General features: G+C 43.8%; 1 protein-coding gene across 1 annotated transcript in view; it reads left to right on the forward strand.

Annotated features, from left to right (window-relative positions):
• The first annotated feature begins 6,990 nt into the window (after positions 1–6,990).
• Positions 6,991–21,356, forward strand: part of LOC138087737 (zinc finger protein 33B-like) — a 48,982-nt gene continuing 34,616 nt past the window's right edge. The window contains 1 exon segment of the mRNA XM_068983079.1: positions 6,991–7,124. Within this exon segment, the coding sequence (XP_068839180.1) occupies positions 6,991–7,124 (134 nt within the window).

Consider the following 21,356-nt stretch of genomic DNA (forward strand, 5'->3'; position numbering starts at 1 on the left):
GAACCTTAGCATGTCTCTAGATGCCATCAACAATGGAACACTGCTCGAGGACAGCTAACCCTCAGCAAAGAATGAATGGAGAGTTAGGAGAGGAAGAGGTGTTAGGGACGGATAATGACAGAATTTTAACTATGGCTGGTGAGCCTTTCAACCCCAACCATGGCTTCACAAATTTCTAAAGCGGTGTCATTTCCTGTGTAGCCTGTGTGTCCACCCCGCTCATCTCCAGCTCACCTCTCTCTTCTTAAATTTGTCCCATCACACAGCCTTCGATGGCTTCAGGACACCGTGTCATGATTATATACAACAAATAACAAATGAAGATATAACAAATAATAACTTAGGATCCGAGTAATGTTAACAGAGCCAGGAAAAGGCTTTGGTGGCTAGGTGGTCCAGCCCCTCCCAATCCATTTCACAAACGACTTAACTGAGGGGCCCAAGCTCCAGCCGCCTATACAGAACAAACACAACAGCAGCTGACAAAACGTGGGCGCTCAGAACAACCCAAAGCGGCAAGCACTATAGAGGTCTGCATTTTACAGATAAGAAAACCAAGTCTCTCCGCGGCAATTTGGTCCTGGAAATTCATTTATTTCGGGGCCCTGCAGGAGACAATGGTCTATAGCCTCCCGGCTCCCCGTAAGCCTGGCGCAGGAGAAACGCAAACGTCACTACGTGAAGTGCGCACAAACATGTCACACAGGCGCAATCGCTCTTCCCCTACCTCCTACCCGCCCGCCCGCCCCCCACCCCCGTGGGCCCGGCGCACACTTCACGCACGCGCACTCCCCACCCGCGGCCACAGGACAGCGCCGCCCGCTCCGCTGAGGGGCGGAACACCTGCAGACCGAGTGAGCCTGAGAGGCCGCGTTCCCACACGGGACTCTGGCCCCTTAAGGCAGAAGCGCCCCCGCCTGCCGTCCCTTCAGTTCTGCAGACGCTGCAGACTCCCGGGGTCGCGCAGTGTTCGCGGGGCTCCAACCCACCACCCGGCACCGCTGCCTCGGCCGGCTCTCCCAGCCGCGCGGAGCCCGCTCGGCCCTCGCCCCCACCCTCCGGGGCTCACCCGCAGCTCCCTCGCCTGTGGACCTGGAGGCCAGGGATTGTTTCCCACGAGGGGCTGGAGGCCGCGGAAGGACGAGCCAGGCGGAGAAGGCGGGGATGCACATGCGCAGAGGGAGGGAGGGAGCGGCGCGGCGCGGTGCGGTAGCAGAGAGCTGGAATTGAGCTCCTGGTAGTTTGCTTTGGAAAAATGGCTCTACCTATACAAGCATGCCTCACTCCTAAATTGTAAAAGTAAGCTAATAGTAGTACAGTACCTAACTAACGGTTTTTATGAAGATCCAGAATGTTTGTCTTGTAAAAGCACTTAGGATGAGTTCCAGCACATAAATTGTTCAGTATGTTTCTTAAGATTCTTTCCAAATATACACCATGCCCACTCTAGAAATCAGCTGGAGAGTTTCTGCGTTATTGACTGAACTGAGAGATTGCTATCTGTTATACTCACTCCTGCTACCTGAACCCTGGATTCTGTCCGTGTCCCATAGATATATGTCAAAGCAGTGTGCATTTTTGACTAAACACATCAAGTGGTACCTGAATTTTATTTATGAAAGTGAACAGATGTTATTTTAGTTTTGATAAACTTATCTTCTAGCAGTTTAGACAGCAAATTTATGTAAACTAAAATGATATCTGTGAGCAGCAGAGTTGTTCTCTGGAATGAGGAAAAAAGCGACCTAGCAGTTCAGTATTAATAAAAATTGTTCATATATGCGAAACTGTTCATACATTAAACTTAAGGAAGAAAGCACTTCCTCATCTTTCCAAACCAACTATATTTTCCCTGGAACCAAATATATATTCTTTTACGTGGGCATTCTCATGACATTTTAAACACAGTATAATCATATGAGCCTGTTAGTTTATGATGCACTTTTCATAAAAGTATATGTAGTTAAGTCTTTCCGGCCAACGTCGTTTAAAATTTTTTAATAACTTTAAGTTGCTCAGGTTGGTGCCATGTACTCTTCACCCAGTTTCCCTTAATTGTTAACATTTTGCAAAACCGTGGTACATTTAGCAAAACTAAGAAAGTGATATGAGTGCAATTCTAATGAAACTACAGAGTTTATTCGTTTTTCCATTAATGTCCTTTTTACTGATCTAGGATTCAATCCAGGATACCACAGTATGTTTAGTCATCACATCTGTTTGGTCTCATCCAACCTATAATAGTTTCTTGGTCTTTGTCTTTTATTACCTTCAGATGTTTGAAGAATAGTGGTCACATATTTTGAAGATTGTCCCTGAATTTAACTTTGTCTGATATTTTCTCCTGATTGGACTAAAGTTTTAGATTTTTAGAAATATCTCAGAGAGGATGTGTCCTTCCTGTATATGAGGAGACACATGATTATCAACATAACTTATATTAGCCTTGGTTACTTCATTAAGGTCGTGTCTGACGAGTTTCTCCACTATGTTTAGGATTTTTCCCTTTCCAATCTATGCTTAGAAGTCCAGTGTATACACTGGTTACAAAGTCCAGTCCACTCAGTGGGGGCAGAAATAAGCTGCATCTCAAATTTAGGGTGATATTTTTAAACTGCCACATTTAGTAGTAAATTTGGGTTGAGAACCTTTGAGGTTATGCAGATATACTCTTCCTACTTAGAGTTTTGGCCACTAATTTTACCTTTCATTGGTGGATCTTGCATGCAACAGTTATTACTGTGGTATTCCAGTTGGTGATTTAATATTTCACCTCTTTCTTCTTTATTAATTGGAAATCTTCTGTAAGGGAAGATTTTCATTCCCCAAATTTATTTATAACATCATTTATTTATATCAGTATGGATATTTGTTTTATTCCCAACTGTCGGGGGAGTGTGTAATTTCCTCTGTTCTGTCTCAATGCAAAGATTTGAAATGGCAGATCAGTGTTACAGCTTTGTTACAGCCCAGTTTTCTTTGGTGAGCAAAGGATAGTACCTCCTGGGGGTGTGAAGACAGGCTGACCCAAAAAGGACAGAGGCTCAATCTTGGCTCCTCTTTTTATAAAAATGTTTTGTCTCCTTCTGCTGAGCCTGTCCTATGTAAATTGGGCTAGAGGTCTGTTTGTTTCACCTGTGGTACTCACTCTGGTCCTCAGATTTTCTTTTGTTCCATTTTCACGAGCTTTTTCCTTTCTTTGTCTTTCAGCCACTGCCATTTTGGACTCTTTTCCATTCTAACTACCTAACATTTCCCCCTCAAGAGATGGGAGGCCCAGTTCCTTGGGAATAGGGGTGTTGAGGTCTCTCTGGCTACTTCCTGCTGAGCTGGGATGACTAGGGGCTTTGGGCCTCCCTCTCTTGCTAGTCTCAAGCTTCAGAGTCCTTACAGCAGTGTCCATCTAAGGGTGAGTGCTATTTTCTGTGGTTGGGTGTAGTTTTCTATATCCTTGTTGAACTGGCATTGCATGTTGTAGCTTGTTGACCCGGGCAGACAAAATGGGTTAGACAATTGCTAATACATGGAGCAATCATAAGCAGCATTAATATGGTGATAACATGGGTTAATAGATGCATTAGCCAACTCCAAATTCCACTTCGCCAGGAAAAGGATCCCCCAAAGAGAGATTATAGCCACCTTGAGGACTCTCCAGCTCGTTGAGATCCCATAGGATCTGAATGTTTTTCTTGAGGACTGTGAGACTTTCTTTAACTTGGCTGGAGGTATTTACCCAGCAACAACACGTCTCATTCAAGATGGCTCAAGTCCCTCCTTGTTCAGGGATCAGGAAATCTGTCTTCTATCTATTTTGGAGTACAACCTCTGTCAAGCTGTGTTGGCTCTTTAGAGCTATTCTGAGAAATCTTATTCCTGGAAACTTAAATTGAGAATGTTCATTAGAATGACACTCATTTGTAGTCCTGGATAGATATCTCAGATCTCCCAGGGGCTCACAGGTGTACTGAGTGCCCTCTTCTGTTTTCTTCCATGGCTTGACTCGTGAGTAGTGAATCCAGGATTTGTGCCCTGGTACCTTGACTGCTGTGGGGGTAGAAAGTATTACAGGGTAGGGGCCCCTCCATGTGGGCTGGAGTTGAGCCTTTGGGGACCCATCTTTCCAGACTTTAATTAGGACTTGAGTCCCTGGAGCATATAGTGGTGGCTCTTAAGAATCTTTTGGGTCCTGGTTGACACCCCACAAGGGTATTTCTTGTTGGAATTGCCCAGTGGCCATGGTGTAAGACCAGAGGGTCTGAGCCTCTGGATCTAGGAAGAGGTCATTGATATAAAACAAAATGTCTCCAATATAGGATCTCATAAGGGCTAAGACCAACCTTTTCCTTAGGGGCAATATGGGTAAAGCCTCCTTCCATTCATGGGAAGTCTCCTGGGTTATCTTTGTTATTGGTGACTTTAAGAATTAGTTGGCTCTTTCTACTTTTCCTGAAGGCTGAGGCCTCCAGGCACAATGGAGGTAATAAGTAATGCCCAATGCTTTAGAGACCCCTTGGGTGACCTTAGAAGTAAATGATGTCCTATTGTCACTTTGTAATAACCTGGGCAGACCAAATCTTGGAATGATTTCATGGAGCAGTTTTTTTTTTTTTTTTTTTTTTTACTACGTCCTCAGCCTTCTCAGTCCAGGTGGAAAAATCTTCAATCCACCCTGTGAATGTGTCTATCATGACTAGTAGGTATTTATACTCTTGAGAAACTGGCATCTGGGTGAAGTCCATCTGCCAGTCCTCTCCTGGGTATGTCCCACGCTGTTGGACAGGCTGGAGTCTTCTAGCTCCTTGGAGTTGTTTAAGTGGCAAGTGGGACAAGAGGAGACCACTTGACTTATAGTCATTTTGGAGGCCTGTTCCTCTGAAGGACCTTGCTAGTAATCTTTGGAGGGCCTTCTCCCCTAAATGAGTGGTGGCATGTAAGGAGTTAACCAACTTCCACTGGAGGTTCCCAGGCAGAAAAAAGAGTCAAGGAGTCCCTCCTTTTGGAACCACCCCATATCATCTTCTTGAAAGCCCTCACTCTTAGCTTTAAGAGTCTCACTTTCAATATATGAAGGAGTTTCTGGCAAATTAGTCTGTGGAACTAAGGTGGCAGCCCCTACTAGGTCATTGTTGTGTAATGCTGCTCTCTTAGCTGCCTGATTGGCTGCTTGGTCCCTTGTGCCACTTCCATGCTCCCCTTTTGGTGTCCTCTGCAATGGGAGACTGAAATCTCAGTGGGCAGATGGACTGCCTCCAAGAGCCTAAGGATTTGATCACCATGCTTGATTTGGGACCCTGGGGTGGTCAAGTAGCCTCTTTCTTTCCAAATAGCAGCATGTTCATGTAGCACCAGAAAGGCATACTTGGAGTCAGTGTAAATGACTACTCTTTTTCTTTTTCCCAGCTCTAAAGCTTGAATCAGGGCTATGAGCTCAGCCAATTGGGCTGAAGTACCGGGGGCAAAGGTTTAGCCTCTGTGATCTCAAAATCGGAGACTACTGCATATCTGGCTCTTCTTTTTCCATCCAAGACAAAGATGCTTCCACCAGTGTGCCAGATTTGCTGAGAATTGGTCAGAAAATCTTCTGACAATCTCTCTCGGCGTTTTGAACAACGGTCCAAAGATTCTAGGCAAGAGTGAAGGGAGAGAGCCCTTGAGGGTAGACAGGAGGATGGCTGGGTTAAGAACCTCACAAGGGGATAGATATAGTGAGGCCTGGATTTTCCATCAGCACTACTTGATATCTGCGGATCCTTTGATCAGACATCTATAAATGGCTTCTGCCATTCAGGAGTTATTTCATTTGGTAGCTGGTAAAAATAGTTTGCCCCCAAGAGAGAGTTTTAAAGCATCTTCTATCAGGACTGCAATAGCTGCAAGATTTCGAAAGCAGAGAAAGATCTCTTCCCAATAAGGGAGTAGGACACTCAGGGACCACCAGAAACTGGTGGGAAAATATTTGTCCATCCAAGCAACAAAGAAATGCTCAGGTGAATCTTTTTGTAATTGTTTTTCCTGTAGTACTCAAAATGGTACAGGTTTGGGAGGAGAAGGCTCCAGAGTAGGAGGTCAGGACAGAGTAGGTAGCCCTTGTGTCAACCAAGAAATTCTCGGCTCTACCTGCCACATCTTGCCGCACCCTTGGCTCCAGCCCCATGAAGGTTATCTGTGACCGGTGGGCTGGCTGGAGTGAGCCACTTCAGTCCTGTCAAACAACCATCGTGAGGGAAAGCTTGGCCCTTAACCCTGAGGCTCTTGGGTCCCAAGGACAGTGTACAGTCCAGAGTCCCAGTTGATAGCATTTGTAGCAAGCCATTTTAGGAGACTTGCCACGATTTGGACACTCTTTGGCCCAAGGTCCCGCCTGTATATAGATTAGGCATTTACCTCATGCCTTGTCCTTCAAGTACTCGGGGTTTGCCATAGGGCTTCCCTGAAGGGCGGCCAGCATCTGGGCACGCCCTGTCTCTTTCCTTTTCTCCCTTTCCTGGGCCTTGGCCTCCCTCTCCTGTTCTAAAAGGTATTGGTGGCTGTCTGGACCATCTCATCTAAAGAGGCAGCAGGGTCCTGCTTCTCCAGCTGTTATAACTTTATCCTGATGTCTGATGCACCTTGGGAAAGGAATTTGTCCTTTAAAATCACCTGTCCCTTGTAAGAGTCTTTAAGTCCATATTGGTAAACTTTTGGAGGGCCTTTTTCAGACTTTCCAGAAAGGCAATGATGTTCTTGTTGGACTCCTGAGTTATTGCTGAGACCAGGCACATTCCCACAATTAATAGGCTTCCTTCTATTTCCATGGGTGGACTTCCTTAGGGGTGAGTTTTTCTGAAGCTTATCCTACGCAGTACTGTTGCAACCTGAGAGCTGGGCATCCCTGGGTCAGGTGCAGATCCCCAGGCAGACTGAGGCATAATAGCCTCCTGGAGATCAAATCCCTGGGCAGGCTGAGGCAAGTCAGCCTCCTGAGAATTGGGTCCCTGGGCAGGTCGAGGCATGTCGACTTCCTGGGACCCTTGGACTGGCAGATTCCTGAGCAGGTTGAGGTGTGACAACCTCCTGAGGACCTGGTTCCTAGGCAGGTCGACCTCCTGGGACCCCTGGACTGGCGGATCCCTGAGCAGGTTGAGGTGTGACAACCTCCCAGGGACCAGATCCCTAGGCAGGTCGAGGCAGGTCGACCTCCTGGGATCCCAGGCTGGAGTTGGGCATTCCTAAGGTAGCTAGCATGACTACTGCTGGGTAGGATTAAGGGGTTGTAATCTTAACTCATTGCCAGTTTCTCCACCACAGATGGAAACAGGTACCATGATGTAAAGCAATCCAAGCCTGTGGCCTGCGACTGAACCTGGCAAAATAGCCATGAGCCTTATCCTCTTATTGCTCTGAGATAGTATAATTTCCTCACTGATTTCCTCCTCTAGTCCTCAATAAGAGCAGTTTAGGGTGTTTCTAATGGTAAACATTTCATTGTAATAGACCCACTTTAGCTAATAACAGAAGTAATGACAAATGAGTGGGTTAACTGGTCCTGTTAGGGGCATTAAGAAATTTTAATAATAAGCTTGGTGGGGCGATGTTGCCTACAAAGGGGCAGGGTCCTGGTTGTAGGAGTTAGTAAGTGGCTTAAGGACAAATTGATAATAGGCAACAGACCATATGTTCCATAAAAGTGGAGTGGAGATTTGATCTGAGGGTATGTTTGTAACTTTAGGAGAAGGATGGTAAGGGTTTGGGCCCACACAGCCTGCAGGGCTAACTCCCAAAGTGATAAACATTGTCCCTGGAAGCCCAATTGCCCTTGAAGGGATGCCACCAACAGATGGACTTCTGGCAGGTATTGTGTGCCTGTCACCCACCCTAGCAGGTCCATTGAGAGGTGCTGTTGTCACGCATGTAGGAAACATGGAAGATGAAGGCCTGACTCTCTAGAGGGATTGGATACTATACAGTATTTCCCTCCCCAGGGCCAGCTGTTTTCTGGTTGTCCTTCCAGAAGATTATAGACGCAATATTGTGGGCCCAGATGGGGCTCATGAAAAGAGCACGAAACAGGACTGAAGGGGGCAGGGCACAACTTTTGAAAGAATAACATAGCCCAAGGGCATAGCATAAAATGATTAAAAACAAATGGGTCCAAGATAGCAGACAAGTCAAATTTAACTAAACCTTGATCCTCAATCTGCAAGCTAAATAACATACCCAGAGGCACCAGAACAGTTCTAAGGCACTATCAAAAGACCAAGGACTGGGTGGTTCCCCAATTGTTGGAATGATCCTCCCACTCATTAGCATATGAAATCACCCAGCTCACAAAACTAACCACACATTTCATGGCTGCCATACTCACCCTCTGTGATGGCACACACTGTGGACTGTGCTGCTTTCTGAATCCAAACAAATCTACCTCTTACCTATTGCTGTGTCTCTCACTGAATTCTTGTTGCAATAAGATATCAAGAACCTGAGCTTCATTATGTCTTGAAACCAGGCACCGTGGGCTTTGGCCTTGCTCAAGTCCTGGTAGAACCCAACTGAGTGACTGAGCATAGCACATAGTACCTGCCAAGTGGGTTTGAGTCCCAGTCTTAGGTAAACAGTTTCAAACACAACTTTCAGAAATGGAAAGATGGTGACCTGCTCTATACTTTGTAAACAGTGGCATAGATGGAGAGAGAAACTGAAGGATGGGAGGAAAAAGCAGTGGGAAAAATGTGCCAAGGAACCCTTCAAAACTCGCTGGAAAATCTGCTATATACCTGACCTGTGCACACAATTTTTGTTGGCCTGATCCTTGGCACAAAGGAGGTTAAGGACAGAAGAACCCTCACCCACTTGGGCAACAGCTACTAGGGTGCAGGACACAGCAGAGCCTTTGGGACACACTGGGGAGTATCCCCTGCCAGAGTCCCTCAATTGCACCCACTGCTGCTCGTCTGTTCTCAGGGGGTTTGAGGAAACAAGAAACGAGAGATTGTAAAGGAATTAAGATTTTGTTAGCCATATGTCCTTCCAGACATAGGGGTGAGAACCTCCTACCTTAACTGGAGGTCTTCTGGAATCTGACACTGAGCCACATGAGCTTTCTGCTCTTTGTTCTTGTCCCAGTTGCCAGCACGCTAGGCTTCTTGTCACTTCCACTGCACTGGGTTTCCTTTGCATTCAGCTTCCACCATGTGAGTTTTCACCAAGTTGGGCTTCTGCTGTGCTTGGTCTCTGCTCGCTGGGGCTGAGCTGGGGTTGTTTCAGCCAGGTTCAATCTGAGACATGTCGGATTTCAGGCACCAGATATGTTGGGGGGAGTGTGTAATTTCCTTGGTTCTGTCTCGCCACAGCAAAGATTTGAAATGGCAGACCTGTGTTACAGCTCAGTTACAGCTCAGTTTTATTTGGCAAACAAAAGATAGTACATCCTCGAGGCATGAGGGTGGGCTGACCCAAAAAGGAGAGAGCCTCAATCTTGGCTCCTCTTTTTATATGTTTTGTCTCCTCTCCCTGAGCCTTCCCTATGTAAACTGGGCTAGCCAGGAGAGCTGTTTGTTTCACCTGAGGTTCTCACTCCATCTGCAGATTTTCTTTTGTTCCATCTTCATGGGCTTTTTCCTTTCTTTGTCTTTTAGCCACCACCATTTTGGACTCCTTTTTCCTATTCTAACTGCCTAACACAACCATGGTTATTCAACCTGTTAATGAATCACAAGTCTCTGCCCGACACACAGTGAGGCCCATCAATACTAAAATAGAGTTTAGTACAGAGAAAGGCTTATTACAGATTCATGCAAAGAGATGGGTGACTGATGCCCTCAGAATCCCAAAGTTACTGAAAACTTTCGACAAGCCCCTTTAAAAGCAAAAGGTGAGGGATGGGTGTGGTTGTTGCAAATTTTCTTGCTGTAGGATCTTCTTGAGGTCAGGTCATGGCAGATGTTCCTGTAAATCTCTACCAAACGAATGTTATTCTCTGTCCTGAAAGAAAGGGTAAAATCCCAAGGCATAGCTTTCACCCTCCAAAGTCCCAGTCCTTGCTAAGAGGAGGCAGATCTCAGTTGGTATTTCCTTCAGGCCAGGTTCCCACACCCTACCCAGTTGTCGTCCCCGAGGGAGTGAGGCACCCAGCCCAACTGGCCCTCAATCTATTCAGGGTGCCTAAATGGGAAAATCATGTCTCAGAGACTGTGACCAAAACAGACAGCCACTGCTATTAGGTCTCAGAGACAGGGATCAGGGAGAGGGTCACTGCTACCTCAATACCTGTGCCAATACCTAGTGAAGGGCCTTAGCAAGGGCTCTGGGGCCCTACAGAACATAGTTCCCACTCTGTTCCCTGGGCCTTTCAACCCAAGGCTGGATGAGCTGGAGGGCCTCAAGGAGAAGACCTGAGTCTGACTCTTACCTCACTCACCACCTGATGACTGCCACACCACTGAGCCTTGGCTGAATCACTTCCCTAACAGTCCCTTATTAACAGTTACTTGTAGGCAGGGCCCATTGCAGCATTGAACACTAGCTGAGCGGGACAACTAATGGTCACTTATTGACAGTTGGTTGCTTGTGGGAGGGGCACCCTGAGGCATCGAACAATGGCTGAGTAAGACCTATTGCCTGGTAACAGAGTGCAGAGTAATAAGGCACAGCAATGGCTGCCTACTAAGGGCTGTGCTCAGCCTGCTTTGATGCACCCTCTGATATGTTTTCTTTCTGTAATTTTACCCTTTTCAGAATGTCACATGGAATTATGTGTATTGCCAGGGTTTGGCTTAGCAAAATTCATGTAAGATTCATTTATGTTGTCACTCCCCACTTTTTTAGGTCAGCTCTTTTGCTCCCACTCTTTTCACTTCATTCAGTACTGCTATATTATTATGTTGTTCAAAGTGTTCTATGTTTGGGCATTGAGAGCTATCATAGGTTAGCTTTTGGATCATATTAAAGAATCGAGCAAGAGAGTTCCAGAAAAACATCTATTTCTGCTTTATTGACTAGGCCAAAGCCTTTGACTGTGTGGATCACAATAAACTGTGGAAAATTCTGAAAGAGATGGGAATACCAGACCACCTGACCTGCCTCTTGAGAAATCTGTATGCAGGTCAGGAAGCAACAGTTAGAACTTGACATGGAACAGCAGACTGGTTCCAAATAGGAAAAGGAGTACGTCAAGGCTGTATATTGTCACCCTGCTTATTGAACTTCTATGCAGAGTACATCATGAGAAATGCTGGACTGGAAGAAACACAAGCTGGAATCAAGATTGCCGGGAGAAATATCAATCACCTCAGATATGCAGATGACACCACCCTTATGGCAGAAAGTGAAGAAGAACTAAAAAGCCTCTTGATGAAAGTGGAAGTGGAGAGTGAAAAAGTTGGCCTAAAGCTCAACATTCAGAAAACGAAGATCATGGCATCTGGCCCCATCACTTCATGGGAAATAGATGGGGAAACAGTGGAAACAGTGTCAGACTTTATTTTTGGGGGCTCCAAAATCACTGCAGATGGTGATTGCAGCCATGAAATTAAAAGATGCTTACTCCTTGGAAGAAAAGTTATGACCAACCTAGATAGTGTATTCAAAAACAGAGACATTACTTTGCTGACTAAGGTCCGTCTAGTCAAGGCTATGGTTTTTCCTGTGGTCATGTATGGATGTGAGAGTTGGACTGTGAAGAAGGCTGAGTGCCGAAGCATTGATGCTTTTGAACTGTGGTGTTGGAGAAGACTCTTGAGAGTCCCTTGGACTGCAAGGAGATCCAACCAGTCCATTCTGAAGGAGATCAGCCCTGGAATTTCTTTGGAAGGAATGATGCTAAAGCTGAAACTCCAGTACTTTGGCCACCTCATGCGAAGAGTTGACTCATTGGAAAAGACTCTGATGCTGGGAGGGATTGGGGGCAGGAGGAGAAGGGGACGACAGAGGATGAGATGGCTGGATGGCCTCACTGACTCGATTGACGTGAGTCTGAGTGAACTCCGGCAGATGGTGATGGACAGGGAGGCCTGGCGTGCTGTGATTCATGGGGTCACAAAGAGTCGGACACAACTGAGCGACTGAACTGAACTGAAAGAGTCAGACATGACTGAACGACTGAACTGAACATATTCTTATCATTAAAAAAAAATAATAGTTTTTTTTTTTTCCTTCGGCTGCACTGCATGACTGTGGGATCTTAGTTCCTGACCAGGGATCAAACCCATGCCCCATGTATTGGAAGTGCAGAGTCTTAAGCACTGGATCACCAGGAAAGTGCCAAAAATAGCAGTTTTCTTGAGATATAATTCATGTAACATACAACTCATTCATTTAAAGTGCACAATTGTACAATTCAGTCATTTTAAGTGTATTCACAGATAAGAGTGATCATCACCACAGTCAATTATAGAACAGTTTCATCAACTCAAAACAAATTCCCTATGCTTTAGCAGTCATCCCCAGTGCCTTCATCCCCCAATCCTGTGCAACTACTAATCTATTGTTGTTTCTATATAAATGGAATCAAACAATATATGGTCTCTTGTGACTGATTTCCTTCACATTAGCATAATGTTTTTCAAAATTCATCCATGTTTTAGCATGTATTAATACTTCATTCTTTTTTATGGTTGAATAATATTCTGATATGTGGAATAATTTTGTTTTGTACCACATTTTCTTTATCCCTTCATCAGGTGATGGATGTTTGGGTTGTTTCCATCTGTTAGCTCTTGTGAATAACATTGCTATAAATATTCATGTCCTGCCTCTTGAGAAATCTGTATGCAGGTCAGGAAGCAACAGTTAGGACTGGACATGGAACAACAGACTGGTTTTAAATAGGAAAAGGAGTACATCAAGGCTGTATATTGTCACCCTGCTTATTTAACTTATATGCAGAGTACATCATGAGAAATGCTGGACTGGAAGAAACACAAGCTGGAATCAAGATTGCTGGGAGAAATATCAATCATCTCAGATATGCAGATGACACCACCCTTATGGCACAAAGTGAAGAGGAACTAAAAAGCCTCTTGAGGAAAGTGAAAGAGGAGAGTGAAAAAGTTGGCTTAAAGCTCAACATTCAGAAAATGAAGATCATGGCATCTGGCCCCATCACTTCATGGGAAATAGATGGGGAAACAGTGGAAACAGTGTCAGACTTTATTTTGGGGGGGCTCCAAAATCACTGCAGATGGTGACTGCAGCCATGAAAATAAAAGACAGTTACTCCTTGGAAGAAAAGTTATGACCAACCTAGACAGCATATTCAAAAGCAGAGATATTACTTTGCCGACTAAAGTCCATCTAGTCAAGGCTATGGTTTTTCCTGTGGTCATGTATGGGTGTGAGAGTTGGACTGTGAAGAAGGCTGAGCATCAAAGAATTGATGCTTTTGAACTGTGGTGTTGGAGAAGACTCTTGAGAGTCTCTTGGACTGCAAGGAGATCCAACCAGTCCATTCTGAAGGAGATCAGCCCTGGAATTTCTTTGGAAGGAATGATGCTAAAGCTGAAACTCCAGTACTTTGGCCACCTCATGCGAAGAGTTGACTCATTGGAAAAGACTCTGATGCTGGGAGGGATTGGGGGCAGGAGGAGAAGTGGACGACAGAGGATGAGATGGCTGGATGGCATCACTGATTCGATGGACGTGAGTCTGAGTGAACTCCGGGAGTTGGTGATGGAATGGGAGGCCTGGCGTGGTGTGATTCATGGGGTCGCAAAGAGTCGGATACAACTGAGCAACTGAACTGAACTCAGCTGAAGATTTATTTGAACATGTTTTTGTTATTCTTGGGTATTTACCTAGGAATTGCTGATTCTGATGTTAATTCTATGGTTAATATTTTGAGGAACTGCCACTTTTTTTCACAGTGATTGCACCATTTTTCATTCTCACCTTAAGTGTATGATGGTTCCTATTTTTCCATATCCTTACATACACTTTAAAAAAAATTTATTTTGGGTGTGCCCCATGGCTTGCATTCCCAAATAACTTTGCAAGGATGCTAAACATTTAAGTCCTGACTAGGAGAGCAATGGTCTAAAAGATAATACCTCAGAGGAAATGGTTAAGAACCTGAGGTTTTTATGGGGAATGTTACCTCAGGCAGATGGTGCCAGGCAGTTAACAAGGCCCAGCTCCTCCCCAGGGCCAGGCTCTGAGGGGCACCTTCTGAGGTCCTTACTGGGGATGCACTTCCTGACTGGTGCTCAATGTCTCTGCTTTAAAGCAATTATCCATTCCTCCTCTCATATGTGATGGCAGATGTGCCATCATCATTTAATATGGCATCCTTATTAATAAGGCATCATTAATATGGCAATATCTCAATGGCCATCATTTAAATATGGCATTGAGATCTGAAGATTACCAGTCTGTATTGAGTACCTTTTGCCATATAAAGGTGCAGGTTGTCAAACTAGAAATGGTTCAGAAAGCCATACATGTGAAATGGATTCATGTGGCTGGTGTTGGTTGGTCAGGAACCAGAAGAAAATGTCAGCAGTGGTAAGGTGCCAGATAGTCCCCAGAAGAGGTCAAATACTGAAGCTGGCATCTGCCAGGAGTGGGCAGGGAGGGCATGCTCCATTTAATGTGGGCTCACTACCGAGAGACATGCAGGCCCAAGGCTGCTGCTTCTTGAAAGAACTCTAGCCTCACAGACACCCTTACCCCACCCAGCCTGCCTGGCCCGTTTCCAAGGTTGCCTGCACTGCCTTCCTGCACACATGCTCACAGGCACGTGTGTGTCCACAGGCCCTGAAATGGCTGGTCCAAGCCTGGCTTTGACAAGAGTCACAGGTGTGGCATGAGCAATAGCTTCTGCATCAGCAACAGTCTTTTCCCTTTAGCCCAGTCTGTGGAGGTGGACTTGTTGCCATGTTCAGAAAGGCAATGAATCCAGGCAACATTTGTTGCAACCTGGATGCTGGGAGCTGATTCCAGTTGGTCTTAGAGAGGTTATGGTAGAAAGTGAAGAAGAACTAAAGAGCCTCTTGATGAAAGTGAAACAGGAGAGTGAAAAAGTTGGCGTAAAGCTCAACATTCAGAAAACTAAGATCATGGCATCTGGTCCCGTCAGTTCAGTTCAGTTCAGTTCAGTCGCTCAGTCGTGTCCGACTCTTTGCGACCCCATGAATCGCAGCACGCCAGGCCTCCCTATCCATCACCATCTCCCGGAGTTCACTCAGACTCACATCTATCAAGTCAGTGAGGCCATCCAGCCATCTCATCCTCTGTCGTCCACTTCTCCTCCTGCCCCCAATCCCTCCCAGCATCAGAGTCTTTTCCAATGAGTCAACTCTTCACATGAGGTGGCCAAGGTACTGGAGTTTCAGCTTTAGCATCATTCCTTCCAAAGAAATCCCAGGGCTGATCTCCTTCAGAATGGACTGGTTGGATCTCCTTGCAGTCCAAGGGACTCTCAAGAGTCTTCTCCAACACCACAATTCCAAAGCATCAATTCTTTGGTGCTCAGCCTTCTTCACAGTCCAACTCTCACACCCATACATGACCACAGGAAAAACCATAGCCTTGACTAGACGGACCTTAGTTGGCAAAGTAATGTCTCTGCTTTTGAATACACTATCTAGGTTGGTCATAACTTTCCTTCCAAGGAGTAAGCGTCTTTTAATTTCATGGCTGCAATCACCATCTGCAGTGATTTTGGAGCCCAAAAAATAAAGTCTGACACTGTTTCCACTGTTTCCCCATCTATTTCCCATGAAGTGATGGGGCCAGATGCCATGATCTTCATTTTCTGAATGTTGAGCTATAAGCCAACTATTTCACTCTCCTCTTTCACTTTCCTCAAGAGGCTTTTTAGTTCCTCTTCACTTTGTGCCATAAGGGTGGTGTCATCTGCATATCTGAGGTGATTGATATTTCTCCCGGCAATCTTGATTCCAGCTTGTGTTTCTTCCAGTCCAGGGTTTCTCATAATATACTCTGCATAGAAGTTGAATAAGCAGGGTGACAATATACAGCCTTGATGCACTCCTTTTCCTATTTGGAACCAGTCTGCTGTTCCATGTCCAGTTCTAACTGTTGCTTCCTGACCTGCGTACACATTTCTCAAGAGGCAGGTCAGGTGGTCTGGTATTCCCATCTCTTTCAGAATTTTCCACAGTTTATTGTGATCCACACAGTCAAAGGCTTTGGCCTAGTCAATAAAGCAGAAATAGATGTTTTTCTGGAACTCTCTTGCTTTTTCCATGATCCAGCGGATGTTGTCAATTTGATCCCTGGTTCCTCTGCCTTTTCTAAAACCAGCTTGAGCATCAGGAAGTTCACGGTTCACATACTGTTGAAGCCTGGCTTAGAGAATTTTGAGCATTACTTTGCTAGCGTGTGAGATGAGTGCAATTGTGTGGTAGTTTGAACATTCTTTGGCATTGCCTTTCTTTGGGATTGGAATGAAAACTGACCTTTTCCAGTCCTGTGGCCACTGCTGGGTTTCATGGCAAATAGATGGGGAAACAGTGGCTGACTTTATTTTTTGGGGCTCCAAAATCACTGCAGATGGTGATTGCAGCCATGAAATTAAAAGATGCTTTATCCCTGGAAGGAAAGTTATGACCAACCTAGATAGCATATTAGAAAGCAGAGAAGAGACATTACTTTGCCAAAAAGGTCCGTCTAGTCAAGGCTATGGTTTTTCCAGTGGTCATGTATGGATACGAGAGTTGGACTATAAAGAAAGCTGAGCACCGAAGAATTGTTGCTTTTGAACTGTGGTGTTGGAGAAGACTCTTGAGGGTCCCTTGGACTGCAAGGAGATCCAACCAGTCCATCCTAAAGGAGATCAGTCCTGGGTGTTCACTGGGAGACTGATGTTGAAGCTGAAACTCCAATACTTTGTCCACCTGATGCGAAGAGCTGACACATTTGAAAAGACCCTGATGCTGGGAAATATTGAGGGCAGGAGGAGAAGGGGACAACAGAAAATGAGAGGGTTGGATGGCATCACCGACTTGATGGACATGGGTTTGGTTGGACTCCAGCAGTTGGTGATGGACAGGGAGGCCTGGCGTGCTGCGGTTCATGGAGTCGCAAAGAGTTGGACACAACTGAGCGACTGAACTGAACTGAACTGAGAGCTCTTTGTGGGCACCTACATGAGTGAAACAGTTCCATCATCACCTGCAATTTGTTTCCAGTTTCCCAATTTCCTGGCCCCAAAGAGAGTTTCTTTACTGGGTTAAAAGAAAAAAAAGAAGGAAAGAAAAGTCTTCATTCTGCCCACAGTAGGAACAACCCTAAGCCCTTTCAGTCTGTATAGTTGTTCAAGCTGGTTCTGAGGCTATTAGTGGACAATATTGAGTTTCAATTTAGTTGGAGCATTAGTAAACCAGGACCTAGCAGTCACAGAATCATCTGTGAAATGAAAGCCCCAAGGAGCTGGTGACTTTGGGCGTTTTTGAGGCAGCACAGAGGGAGATACAGTTTTCTCCACAGAGATAGCTGCAAGTAAAGCTGAGATGCTACTGCATTTTCCAGTGTACATATCCATTTCACAAGTGAAGGTTTCTTTGGTCCTTTCCCACCTTATCCATCATGGATTCAAGGTTACTCACCCTCAAAATGGACATAGGAGGCTCACAAGGTCTCTAAGTATCAGGAATTTAATTGGACAACAGCTCAGGAACAAGGTATTGTAATAGCTGTAGTACCCATGCCAAAACCCAAAGTCCAAAGCCATAAGAAATACCAGTCCCTTTGCCAGAGGTTCCAGTAGGCAAAAGGCATCAGTGTCAGAACCTTGTACCATCTCCAATTTCTAAAGAATTCAATAAGGTGAGGGGAACTCGTGTTAAATCACGACCTGATCACTGGTGGCTAATGACCAGAAAGTCAGGCCCAATATTCTTCTCTACCTGCAGCTCTTCAGCCATGGGATGAATATCCTGTGAAACTTATGAGACAGGGAAGTAGAGCTTATAATATTCTACTATAATTCTAATGCAAAAACAACAGTAAAAATGTACATCAAGGGACTTCCAGGGTCCAGTGGTTAAGATTCCAGACTTCCAACACAGGGGGCATGAGTTATATCCCTGCTCAGGCATTCTACGTGCCGCATGGATGTGGCCAAAACATTTAAAGAGGAAATGAATTTTAAAAAGTCTTGTTTTAAAATATTGTACATCAAATCTGTCCAAAGGGCCCCACCCACAAAGTCACTTTTACATTTTTTTCTTTTTCACTGCATTGTTTCTTTGAACTGGCTCAGTTGGACACGTGTGGTTTTCTGTTTGTTTTTCTCCTACAGGAACACAGGCGCTTAACATCTGCTTGTTGCAGGCGTTAACAGCTTCCAGATCTTGCTACCTCTTGGTTGGGGGTTTGAAGGAGGGGATTGAAGGATGGAGAGTATTGGATGCTAGGTTAAGGAGATGGCTGAAGCATTTGAGATTTAATTTTTCTCTTTGGTACATATCCCCAATCTTATCTCCTCCTGTGTGCCTTCCGGCATCTGGGGAACACTGGGCTCAGGAGCTTTTTCTTTACGCCCCTTTACATGAAGCAATGGCTCTGCCCTATAGTCCACAGCACCTTCTGCATCCCTGTCCAGAGCCTTTTTTCCCCCAGGGGACCAGGTAGGGTGGGGACTAGGCTGCCTGTATCCCATACAGCTCTAAAACTTTAAGACTCTTCCCTGAGGTCCCCCAGCATATTCAGATTGATCTATTAGGGTCTTTGATCCCCTTAAGGATAGGAAGAACCCATCCCTCATTTGAAGCAGCTGAAGTTAGGGTAGATGGCGGATGAGGAATCAGTGAGACATATAGAAAATACTAATATCTCCGCACAAGAGAGACACATTTACTTTCAGATTTGAGCAGCTGCTTGCGGCTCACTCCTCCCAAAGCCCTATAGATGCAGCTCTGGAGACTCCTTAACTCTTCTTCCATGTCCCACACAAGTTTGGTTTTTGTTGTTAGTCGCTCCGTTGTGTCCGACTCTTTAAGACCCCATGGACTGTAGCCTGCTAGTCTCCTCAAATTCTCCAGGCAAGAATACTGGAGTGGGTTGCCCTTTCCTTCACCAGGGGATCTTCCTGACCCAGGGATCAAACTCCGGTCTCCTGCATTGCAGGCAGATTCTTTACCGTCTGAGCCACCAAGATTTCTTGTCCCATGTGAAGTAAAGAACAAATAACAAAATTGTAATTCAAGATGCTTGTTTCAGTCCTAATTCCTGGTACACGGTCAGCAACCACCTTTCGTATGTTGTGGCTTTTGATCTATTAACAAGTTCTGCCTTTCCATTTGTTTATACTTTTGGTTTTCTTTCATAAGTTGCTAGCTTTACATTTACACCTGAATATTTCATTTTCTATGGAGTAATTGTAAATGGTATTGTGTTTTTCAGTTCAGTTCCCATATGCTCCTAGTTAGTATATGAAAATGTGATAGGTTTTGCACCCTATGATCCTTTTTGTACTTGCTTATTAATTCTCAAAGATTTCTATAGATCCTTGGGATTTTCTACATAGACTATATACAATATACAATGTCATTTGCAAACAGGGATAATTTTATTTCTTTTTCCTCCCAAACTGTATGCCTTTTATTGCTTGTGTATCTATATGTATGCTTTATTGTACCATCTAGTACTTCCAGTATTATGCTGAATGAATAAGCATGGTGAATGATGATGTTCCTGACTTTAGGAGGAAAACATTCAGTCCCTCAACACTAACTGTGATGTTAAATGTAGGATGTTTTGTAGATAATCAAGATGAAGTTCCCCTCTACTCCTAGTTTCCTGAGAGTTTTTATTTTTATATCATAAGTAAATGTTGGATTTGATTAGATGCTTTTTCTGATATGATCATATGACTTTTCTTCTTTAGCCTGTTGATATGGTGGATGTCACTGATTGATTTTTTTAAAATCTGAACCAGCCTTCCAAACCTAGAATAAACTCCACTTGGTTATGGTGTATAATTCTTTTTATACATCATTGGATTCAGTTTGGTAGTATTTTGCTGAGGATTTCTGCATCTAAGTTCATGTGAAATACTTGTCTATAGTTTTAGTTTTGTACTGTCTTGATTTGATATTAATATCAGAATAATACAGATGTCATAAAATGAGGTGAGAAGTGTTCTGTTTCTGAACAAGATTGTATATAATTGATATGAATTCTTCTTTAAATTTTTCATAGAATTCTTCAGTGGGTCTGGCATCTTCTTTTTAAAGGGAATTTTTAAAAGTACAAATTCAATTTTAAAAATTGGCTATAGGACTCTTCAGATGTCTATTTCATCTTGGTCGAATTTTGTAAGTTTGTTGTTTTTGAGAAATTGATCTGTTTTTTCTGTTTTTGAATTTATGCTTATAAAGTTGTTCACAGTATTCTCTTATTATCATTTTAATGAATAAATGAGCTATAGTGAAAGTACCTGTTTCTTTGCTCACATTAATGTTTTATGTCTATTTTTATCTTTGTCAGTCTTGCTGGAGGTTTACCACTTCTATTGATTTTTTGGGGGCACCAACTTTTTCTTTCATTGATATTCTCTGTTGCTTTCCAGTTTTAAGTTTCATTGATTTCTGCTCTATCTTCAGTATTTCCTTTGTCTACTTACTTTGGGTATATTTTGTTCTTCTTTTTCTTAAGTTTCTTGGAATAGAAACTAACATAATTGATTTGAGATCTTGCCTTGTTCCTGAAGTAAGCATTTGGTGCTATAAACTTCTCACAACTCCGCTTTAACTGTCTCAAATATTTTGATAGGCTGTATTTTAATTTCCATTCAGTTCTATATATTTTTAAATTTTCCTTTGAGACTACCTCTTTTATCAACTGTTATTTAGATATGTTGTTAAAATTTTCAAGTGTTCAGAGATTTTCCTATTGTCTTTCTGTTACTGATTTCATTTTATTACATTGTGATCAGAGAGAATACTATGTATAATTTCAGTAATTTTAAATTTTATGAACTTATTTTATGACTCAGTATGGTCTCTCAGAGTGAAGGTTTCTTTGGTACTTGAAAAATATATATATTCTGTTGATTTTGAGTAGAGTGTTTTATATATTTCACTTATGTCCTGTTAGTTGACTGTGTTGTTTTTCTGTATTCTTACTGATTTACTGTTTAGTAGTTCTAAGAGTGGGGTGTTGAAATCTTGAACTATTAATATAATTGTGGATTCATCTGTTTCTCCTTTCATCTCTATTATTTGAGGAGAATATCAATTCAAATGACAGTAACTTTCCAAGTGTCTTTTTTCTCTGTCTGCTTTCAAGGTTTTTTCTTTGTCTATAGATTTTTATTTTAAGTTTAATTATGATGTAACTTGGTATGGATTTCTTCAGGCTTATTTGAGATTTGCTCAGTTTATTTTATGATTATGGCTTAATTTCCCCCCCCCCCC

This window comes from Capricornis sumatraensis, chromosome 10, assembly GCF_032405125.1.
Source record: "Capricornis sumatraensis isolate serow.1 chromosome 10, serow.2, whole genome shotgun sequence".
Lineage (NCBI taxonomy): Eukaryota > Metazoa > Chordata > Mammalia > Artiodactyla > Bovidae > Capricornis > Capricornis sumatraensis.